This window comes from Gossypium hirsutum, chromosome A10 (genome assembly GCF_007990345.1).
Source record: "Gossypium hirsutum isolate 1008001.06 chromosome A10, Gossypium_hirsutum_v2.1, whole genome shotgun sequence".
Taxonomy (NCBI): Eukaryota; Viridiplantae; Streptophyta; class Magnoliopsida; order Malvales; family Malvaceae; genus Gossypium; species Gossypium hirsutum.
In genome coordinates this window covers 3,563,134-3,573,519 of record NC_053433.1, presented here as the reverse complement: position 1 = coordinate 3,573,519, position 10,386 = coordinate 3,563,134, and the positions used below count along the sequence as shown (strand labels likewise).

The 10,386-nt window shown below is 29.7% G+C and overlaps 2 protein-coding genes across 2 annotated transcripts; one reads left to right on the top strand and one right to left on the bottom strand.

Annotated features, from left to right (window-relative positions):
• The first annotated feature begins 1,168 nt into the window (after positions 1–1,168).
• Positions 1,169–2,054, top strand: LOC107935902 (major pollen allergen Ole e 10). Its single transcript, XM_016868527.2, has 4 exons — positions 1,169–1,312; positions 1,392–1,420; positions 1,490–1,742; positions 1,831–2,054. The coding sequence occupies exons 1-4, from the start codon at positions 1,249–1,251 to the stop codon at positions 1,854–1,856; spliced, it is 372 nt and encodes a 123-aa protein (XP_016724016.1). The 5' UTR covers positions 1,169–1,248; the 3' UTR covers positions 1,857–2,054.
• A 1,991-nt stretch (positions 2,055–4,045) lies between these two features.
• On the bottom strand, positions 4,046–5,732 carry LOC107935885 (probable WRKY transcription factor 28). The gene is given in 3 exon segments (NM_001327393.1): positions 4,046–4,810; positions 5,056–5,202; positions 5,298–5,732. Coding segments are annotated over 3 exon segments (945 nt in total). The 5' UTR covers positions 5,705–5,732; the 3' UTR covers positions 4,046–4,419.
• Between the last annotated feature and the right edge of the window lie 4,654 nt (positions 5,733–10,386).

Below are 10,386 nucleotides of genomic sequence, written 5' to 3'. Positions count from 1 at the left end.
AGATATGAGTCAAGTTTGTGACAAGATTTAGCCTAAACCTGAATTAGTATGTACTTTTGAAATATATTGTTTTATTTTTACAAATTATGTATATAATGTTATAATTTTTATAATATAAACATTAAAAATATATTAAGTTATCTTAATTTAAAATTTCAATAAAAAATATAAAATAATTAAATATAAAATTAAAAATAATATAATTTATTTTTAAAAAATATGAGTAAATTTAAAATGAATTTCATTTACAAATATTGATAAACATAAATAAAATTCTTATTTTGTTGAAACAAATATATAAAATACGTTAATATGTATATATATATATAAATTTAATCTCACCCGACGCTTACCAACAGACGTCCTCATGCATTATAACGCCGTTCTTGTACTTCCTTAATCATCAAGCAAGAAATTAAATGGAAAATATACAAAATATGACCAAAAAGACCTTTTCCTTAACCATTAATAGAAAAATAGAAAAACAAACAAATTAAGTCCTGTCTGGCAGTTATAGCATAATCAAACAAAAATAGCTTCTCCTAAAAAGAGTTTCCAAAACTTGAATATTTTCAACTTAACCATGATCATATTGTTGATTTAAAGACAACCTGGTATAAGTGAAAAACATTAACATGTCACAGTTTTTGTTCCTCCAAAAAACTAATCTAGTCTTTAGTATTAAAACACTAATCCAAAAATTTTACTTAATTCTGATTTTCTTCTAAATATTTAACATGTTCAATTAGATGGAATATGGCAGCAGAGACAATATTTGATTCAGACATTTTACTCCCTTATCATTTCACCATGTCCTAAACCTGTTCAGCTCCTCGGTTTTTATGTTTCTGGATTATAGATGATTAATGTATCATAACTCTGAAATTAATTTTGGGGTTTGAAACCTACATTTTATGATTAATATATCATTAATTTTGGGGTTTGAAACTTGCATTTTCAATAATCATTACTTAAAAACAACCTTTTTATGACAAATTCACAAAGTCATTTACTAAAAAACCCTATGCTGTTTCATCTTTTGGCCTTACAACTTCTCTGTTAAACTGTCCCATTTAAGACATTTACAAACCTTTGCTAGTGCTAGGAATGTTTTAGTCTTTCATATCGTGGAAGCAGCAAATTATCTGGAATTAGCATTATCCACCGTTATATATTTGGACATTCATCTTCGTTTCTTTTTGTCCAAGTTATCTTTTTAATCAATTTTTACTTCCAACACAAACAGCAATGGTTAAATCACCTGTCTCACTTCCCCTTCTCTATTTTCTCCTCCTTTTGTCATTTAACTCTGGTATGTATCTTTTTCCCCATTTTCTCACTGTTTCTAATGGCTTCCCCATTAATCATAATTAACAACCATTTTCATGCAGGGATCTTGCTGAAGTTGGCCAATGGACAGGTAAATTAGTCAATTCTTTTTTCATTAGAAAAATACACAAGTTTTTGTAATGAAATTGTTATGTAACAGGTCAAAAAATGGTGTGTTGCAAAGCCTTCCACTGATGATAAAGCACTGGTTTCCAACATAAACTATGCCTGTGAACAACTTGGAATCCTTGGATTCAATTGCAGCCAGATACAACCAGGTGGAGAATGCTATGATCCCAACACTTATATCAACCATGCATCGTCTGTCATGAATTCTTATTACCAGGCCAATGGTCGTCAAGAACATAACTGTAACTTCCAGGGTTCTGGTCTCATCACTATATCCGATCCAAGTAAAACTTTTCTTGAACCTAATTTTATTTTGATACTCCATTTATCATTTGACATTGTTTGTAATTGTATTTTTTTTTCCTTTTACAGGCTATGGAAACTGCCAGTATCCATGAAGGGTCTGAAATGGAATAGATGTTCTACATGTGTGAAGGTTTTTGGGTTTAGCGTGTAATAAATGTGTCAACATTTTATTTACATTTAGGAGATTGATTTCTGTAGTAGGTGCTTTGTGTGCTTATATATGATGAATACAGTTATGTTTTTATCATATATGATATTTATATGATAGAATAAAATATAATTTTTACTAATTTTTGCTTTATAGTGCTTGTTTGTGGATTGAGAAAAAAAATTATTTAAATCATAAAAAACTGAAACATGTTTTATTTGGTGTTTTGATGCAACAATGTTGTCAAATTATATACAAAATTATTAAAATAGTGTACAATATTATTCAAATTTATTAAGAAAAATTGTCAAAATTTCCGTTTAAGAGATAAAATTATCAATGAAAGTTTTGATCGAGATGATAAAAAAAGAGTATAATTCACATTTTCACGCGCATATTATTAAATTATCGCACAAGTTATGCTCATAGATTTGTTTTGCGTTTAGAGAATGGGGTGAACACTTTTAACCATTAAAGCTAATGCTAAGATTCGAGGTCTTGAAACTTTAAGCACATATGTTCAAGTCCCACCTAAGTAAATTATGTATGAGCAATTTAATTATTTTAAGTTGAATTAATTATTCTGTTAAATACTTACATTAATTCATCATTTAATTATAAATTGTAATTTAAAAAAAAATACAAAAATTATATATACTACGTGAAACTTATTACAAACAACATTAACAAATATTTTAAAAGTTATCAAAACTAGTAAATATCATCAAAATTATCTCAAAATGTATTAAAATGTATCAAAATTTATCACAATCATGTTTAAGATTACTTGTATCAAATAGATAGAAAAAGAAAAAGAAAGTTTACCAACATGTGAGGTTGAAAAATGGAAACGGCTTACATGATGTGTTTCTGGAAAAATGAGGAAGTTTAGAAGAGAAAAAGAAGGTTTGGAATAGTATCGGTGTATAAAATAGGGTCTTGGAGTATTCTTAGTGATATAAGTGGAAGTTTATATAGATGAGATGTGAGGCTCCCCCTACTATATTACTGGCCTCCACCATTAACTATGCCTGTGATCGCGTTAGAACCTTGGGATTCAACTGCAACCATTATATGGAGCATGATACTCTCATCAACCATTATGCTCTCGCCTGTCCCTTCCTTTGGTGCAATCCTTCCACATTTATAAGGCCCGATTTCCTGATTTGACGTGTTAGGCGACAATTAGATGTCATGCATAGCAACACTTTACCCCCTTAAGTTCGATATGTATCTTTAGGGTTATTCCTGTTGCGATCCCCCGAGCTAGCAGAGGTGGTGAGCTAGAGGTGGTGAGCTAGCGTGTGGCGAGCTAGCATTCCAGATTTCGGGTTTGTGAAGTATTTTTGCGGTTCAGGTCGTTAAATTTTTGCTGTGCAGCTTGCCTTATTGAAAGCCCTCAATTACACTATTAAGGTATATAAATCTATCTCCAAAAAGTCACATTATAACTCTCTTTTTTTTCTTTTTTTTAATAAAGTAGAGGACAAATTGTTATATAATACTTCAAAAACCTGAAATCCATAATGTTAGCTGTCCACTTTGTTAGTTCAGGGGATTTCAGTAGTGATAACTTTAAGAATACGTGTCGAGTTTAAGGGAGTTTAAGGGAGTAATGTATCGTTATGCATGGCACTTAGTTACCCCTTATCACTTTACATCAAAAACCATGCCTCATAAATATGGACGGATTGCTACCAAATAATGAGTACAGGAGAGAAGATCAACAGTCATGAATTCGTACTACCAAATCTATGATCGTCATGTCGACCCTGACTGCTACTTTAGTGGCTCTGGTATTATAATTCTAACCCATCCACGTAAAAACTTTGTTAATCCTAATCTTCGGTTTAAACGTGTTATTTGATTCTCCATTCACCATTTCACATTGTTCATATTACAGGCTACGAATTTCCTTTGCTGCAGTAGCTACGCTTTACTTTTCCTTAATGTTTATCAACCTTTGTATCCTCCTCCTCCTTTATGTCACTAAAACTAGATACTACCCAAAATTTATTGTGATGATTATAGAATATATTTGATATATTCTACTATTGATTTTTAAGTAGCTAATAATTGTTTTAAAAGAATATTATTTAAAACATTAATATCATTGTTGTACAAAATTTGTCAATAAAACTAAAGGAAACTATTCCCCCATTCTTCATTAATGATAACATCAAGGATGATGATATGAATAAACAAACATAAATGTAACTAATATGATCCATTAATATTACAAGTCTTCGATCCTCTTTTCCTATCATAGAAGCATACGAACATGTCCACTGAACACATGGAACCACCAGTTTCAAGTACAAAGGAAGAACTTTAATCCCACTCCCATATCTAGTCCTCGATGTTAGCCCTTTTCAAAACCAATAACTGAGGAATAATTCTTGGGCTCTAGATAAGTTAGATGAAAACGATAACGATAAAAGCAGTTAAATATATATAAATATGTACACTCACAAGGAGTAAAAAAAGAAGCGGAAAGAATGGGATATTCATGGTTCATGTTTAAGGAACCTGGTAGGAACCATGTCTTGGAGTAGCCCATAGTCAGAAACCTGACGGTGGTGGTGGTGGTACTGGTGATGATAAGGACTAAAGTTTTCTCCAAACATCGAAGCTGCTGCTACACCATTAGCTTGCTGGTTATTCATTTGATGAGGCGCCGCCATCTGCATAAACAATTCATGCGGGAAGCTCGGCCGCGCCGTCGCCGGCGCAAACATGGAAGGCGGGAACAGTGCTGCTGCGTTTCCTCTCAGTGTTGTGGGGAGTGGGTGGTTGTGTTGACCCTCATATGTTGTGATCACCGTTGATGGATCCTGGAATGATCTCTCAACCCTTTTCTTGACTGTACACTTCTGTGTAGTGCACCGATAGTAGCTCCTGCAAGTCACATATACAGGGAATTAATTCAATAATTCAAATCCATCAAGTTACTAATGACTTACAGCTAAAGTTTCATATATGTTGACTGCATCTTGGCATATAGTCAAAGAAGGGGGCGAAAAGATAATGCAATTACAGACCAAAGACTTCAAACAGGTTTGACTTTCAGACGTGATTTGCTAAGATTTGTTTCAATGTTTGTTTTTGGTTGTGAAATTAAAGAAAAGAGAAAGAAACCAAACCTTGGATATGGACTGTTCTTCACAGCTTTTTGTCCATATTTTCTCCATCTATACCCATCTTCTAGATGATCAACTTCACTTTTTGTCACGAAAGCAAATCGTGGTTCTTTTTGCTTTCTTTCGTCTTTCTTTTTAGCCCCTTTCATCCTTTCAGACACAACAAATAAACACAACATCAGTTAAACTCCATTGATGCTGTCTGTAAATTCTAAAAATAAATGGAGAAAGGGTTAGTTAGTTACCCTTTCTTAGGGCTTTCTTTGCTTCCATCATCAGACCCTTTTGGCTGCTTATCTTTGTTATTTTTCTCTGAATCTTCTTCACAATAAGCAGCCTCACTTGAGGAAGAAGAAATAGAAGAATTAGGGGTAATGGCCATAACTTCACTACTTTGTTGATTTGTTGTCTGATTCAAGCCTTCGATTGGAGAAGAAAACACTTCCGAAGATGACGGCGACAAACCGAAGGCTTTTTCGAGTGAACCGTACTCGTCAACCGAACTGTGTAAACAATCCGTGAAGCTCATATACGAAGAAGGATGATGATCAACCGACGCTGATGACGAAACCCTAAACATGTCGTCAACATGATCGTTGTGGAACATCGTACTTGCATGGTAATAAAACTCTCTAAATTCATGTTCCGACATGGTTAAACAACAATTTTAGGAACAAAGGAAAGTGAAAAACAAAGGGCCTCAAAGTGTTTGGTTTTTGTAATTTCAGGGTTTCATTACATATCTGATTTCATGTTCTTTGAGCTATATATACAGAAATATGTGTATATATAAATGATATATAGGAAGAGTGTTTAGCTTTGAATGGTACTTTGGCTTCATAGTCACTTTATAAAGGAGGGTTGACAAAAAAAAAAAAAACCCTTCCAATTGGAAGAGCAAAAAGTGGCTTCTAGTATGGAAACATTTACTACCCAATATAATAACAATTTTTTTCTTTTTGTCTCTCTTTACATTTATATTAAGAAAAAAAATTATTTTTTAAAAATATATTAGATATAATTCGTACTACTGTTATGTACGACCAAAAATTGACACATATTTATATATAGTCCGTAAAGAAAATTAATTAAAAGAAAAAAAACTACAATAATTTATAAAACTAGTGGATATTTTAAAAAAAATTAAATTAAAGTTAATTAAAATATTTATATTTTATTTGATTATGTTTGTAATTTTGTTTAGATGTACTTAACACAATGTAGTTTGGATTTTTGTGTAAAAAATAATTTTAGTTGAAAAAATAAACTCTTGTTAATGACAATATTAAAGGGGACAAACGCGCTAGAAGGGAGCGTGTGGAAGCAGAAACAAGTAATATCGGAGGAGGATGAAGCAGATGAAAGAGGCCGTGAGATAAGACCAAAAAAACAAAAAGGTGGTCAAACATTCAAACTGGAAGAACAATTAATAGTGTTTTGGAATATTAGGCATACATGTGGCATTATTGGTACCGGCATTTGACCGTAGCCGACACACTCCACGCGGCACGTGGGAGTGACCCTTTGCTGCTGCTGATGCCTCCCCCACGTCACCGACCTTTTCCCTCTTTTTTCCCCTTTGCTTTCCGTTTTAGGCCTTTGTTCTCCTAACAAATATTCTACAAACAATGTACGTAAGTAATAGTATTATTGAAGTTTGTGTATTAAAAATTAAATTATATTTTTTATTTAAAAAATAAATAAATGAGTTTTATAAGATAGATTAAAGACTAAATCGATAATTTTAATTAAAATTTTTATCTATTTTTAATGTTAAAAATTGATGTAATAATTGTATAACTCATTATGATATATAGAATCAATTTTTAACAGTAAAATTGATGAAATTTTTAATAAAATAACCAGTTTACTTTTTTATCTATTGTAGAATAATTAATTTGTCATTTTTTTAGTAGAGATGACAAAATATAGTCTGATTTTTGGTATAAGGATTTTTAGAGAACTTTTACTCAACTGAACTCAAACTTGAAAACTCAATATCAATCTGTACTTAAAATTTTGGCTCGATCAATGTGAATTTATATACAATTTTAACTTGATTTGATTATGGAAAGTTAATAACTCGAACTAATTCAATTCAAAATTGAAATGGTTTGAATGAAAGTTTATTCAAATTTGAAATAACTCGAACTCATCATATTCAAAATTAAATTGATCTGAATTTGAAATGACTCAAATAAAATTTGACCTAGACTTGAAATGACTTAAATAAGTAACCTAAAATGAGCGAACCTGAATAGGTAATGGTTCGACTCTAAAAAATAGAGTCTCAAACTTGAACCCTTTAACCTGAAGGGACCTTTGAAATTGATTTTATTCAAAATGACCAAGAAACTTTAAAACTCAAACTTGACCTTATCTGAAATTGATTTAATTTAAACAATCGAAAAACATTATATATATTAAAATGCTCAATGAGAAAATACAAGTTCGATCCTTAAAGACAATATTGTTGAGAGGAAGAGCAGTTACGAACTCTAAACATAGACCATAAAACAGATAAGAAGAATAAAAATAAATAAATTTAATTTAATTTTTTTAAAAGAAATTAAAACACTAAAATATTAAAAATTTACATAGTTAAATTGAAATAAAATTTTTTTTCTCTATAATTGTAATTTAAACTGCATTAAACCCCAATCGGAGATCAAACTAATATCAATTAAATAGTTTATTAAAATTTATTCTCTAATAGTTTAAAAATAGAAAAAATGTTGTAATTAACAAAATATATATTATAAAATTGAAAGTAAGTTCGAGTTTACGATTTTAGTCAACCACGTGAAAGATTCAAAATGAAATTGAATAATCCCAAAGCTTTGTTTTATTCCTAAGCAAAAGCTAATTAATTACAATTAAATTCTATACATTTAGTCTTTAAAATTTAATTTGAAATTTCTACCTTTACCTTCTTTTTTTTCATTATAATTAAAATAGTAAAATTTCAGTTTTCATCCCCTATGCTTACATTTCATATTTAATTTTTACATTTTACTTTCACATAATTTAATTTTCTATTTCTACAACCACGTTAGTTAATTTAAATAGTTAACCTTTTCAGTTATTCTTATTAATTTTTTTTTAAAATTATTTTATCAAAAAAATATTTTGGCGGTGTAATGAGTTGAAATAAATACTTTATTAAAAAATAATTACGTCATCTATCAAAAATATTGAGGGTGCTAATTACTTGGACTAACTAATGGCATCACTTTTTTTTTTTTCAAAGTTATAAGATAATGGTAGAATTGCAGTTTCGATCTCTCTGTTGTACTCACATTTGGGATTTAGTTTTTATATTTTAATTTGACATAATTTGTTCATCTACTTTTATAATGACATCAGTTAGTCCAATGGTTAACTTTATAGATTAAAATGATTTCTTGAATTTCTCTTAAAAGCACCTTTCTAACACTATATATATATATGGATGAAGTTGGAATGGGTATTTTTTAAAAGAAAAAAATTGACCTCAACAATTGGATTAGAATAATTAATGATATCAACTATTTTGACAAACTAATGATATTATGTAGATGAACCAAAATATATCAAACTAAAGAATAGATATTTCTAAATTTAAAACATAGTCGAAATGCCATAAGCATAATTGGATCTAAAACAATCTATTCTCAATACAATCATTTGTCCTTTGATTTCAGAGAAAGAATTGTATGAAACTGTGATTCCACGCCATCCCTATCTCTTTCTAATAAGAGAATAACAAATTAGATTTTTTCTCCTGATTTTTAGCATTTTTAGTTTGATTTGAATTTTTTCAGGAGAAAAAAACTAATAATCAAGAGGAAAAATCTTATTTGTTATTCTCCTATTGAAAAGGTGTATGGATGACGTGGAATCACAGTTTTATACAATCTCTTCTATTGATTTAATAAAAAGTTTGATATTTATATAGAAAAATATAGTTTTCAATTTAATTTATTTAGTATAAGTGATTATTAATATTTAATTATTGATATTAATTATTAAGAAAAAAAATTATAAAAAGGAATTCCCCGGGAGAAGGTGGGGAAATTATACTAGTTAAAATTAAAAAAAGGTTTGAAAAGGTAGGTTAGAACATTATTTGTAGCATGTAAAATGTAAATGCCATGCCGTAATTTGTGGATAGTTGTCTTCTAATAGGTTGTTTTGGTTTAATTAATTAATTCAATTTCAGTCAAATCTTTTCTTTTTCTTATTTTATTTGTGAGTTTGTTGGTCGACATTCATAGGATAAATGTGCATTTATCGCTACATTACATATATTTGTAATTTGTGGAATAGTCTTCTAATAGCATGTTCATCTGTCAGGCACTTCAATTACCAGTTTAATATTTTCATATTAGTTTATAAATCAATTAATTTTACACCTCTCTTTGGATCGATATCTTGATTGATTTTTAGTCCACTTGGTCCAATCGATCAATCTAGTTCAATTTAAACAACACTGTTTTTAACAATTATGTTAAGATCAACAATAAAAATCATTAGTTTAATAATTCTTTTGATACAATTTTAACGTTTAAAGACTTAATTAGATTTGATTTTTCTATGAATAGACTTTAAAAAAAAATTCAAAGGTTTAATGGGAGTAGGGAGTATAAGTTGATATTAACTATTAGCACAAGTATTTTTATAAAGTTTATATATATTTAGGCATTGATGATGGTTTTATTTAATGGTAAAAACGCAGCTTGCTAACTTTGATGTTTCATAATTAATAATTTTATTATATATATAAATATATTTTTTCTTTAAACATTAATCTCAATATAAGTTATTATTATATCTTGTAGAGTGTGTCTCATATTTTGGATGAAACAGAGTTAACATCATGACATGGAAGAGTCAATGTGTCGACGACATGACACGACACACGATGTTTCTACGAGAAAAAACCGACGTCCTAATGACGCGACATGTGACGTCCCGTTGAGTAGATAAATAACGTCACGATGTGGCGATGTGTTCCAATCAAACTCTGATATTTTTTCTCTTAGTTAAACTCTGATTTTTTTTTTCAATCGAACTCTAATAACTCTAGAGATATTTTAATAATATTAGCTCACGAATTTCTTAGCAAACCAGCAAACCTAGAGATTAAGATTTAACAACACAACAAGAAAAGAGTTTAAGGTAATTTTGTGTTTTAGCCAGAGAGCTTTGTATTTTTCTAGATTTGAGGGTTATTTTTAGATTTTTTCTCCATCTTATACTCTTATACTCTAATAACTCTCATTCTTGTTTGTTGTTGAATTTGGGTTTATCCCCAACATATCTACTCTTTTTTTATACAATGCCTAAAACTAT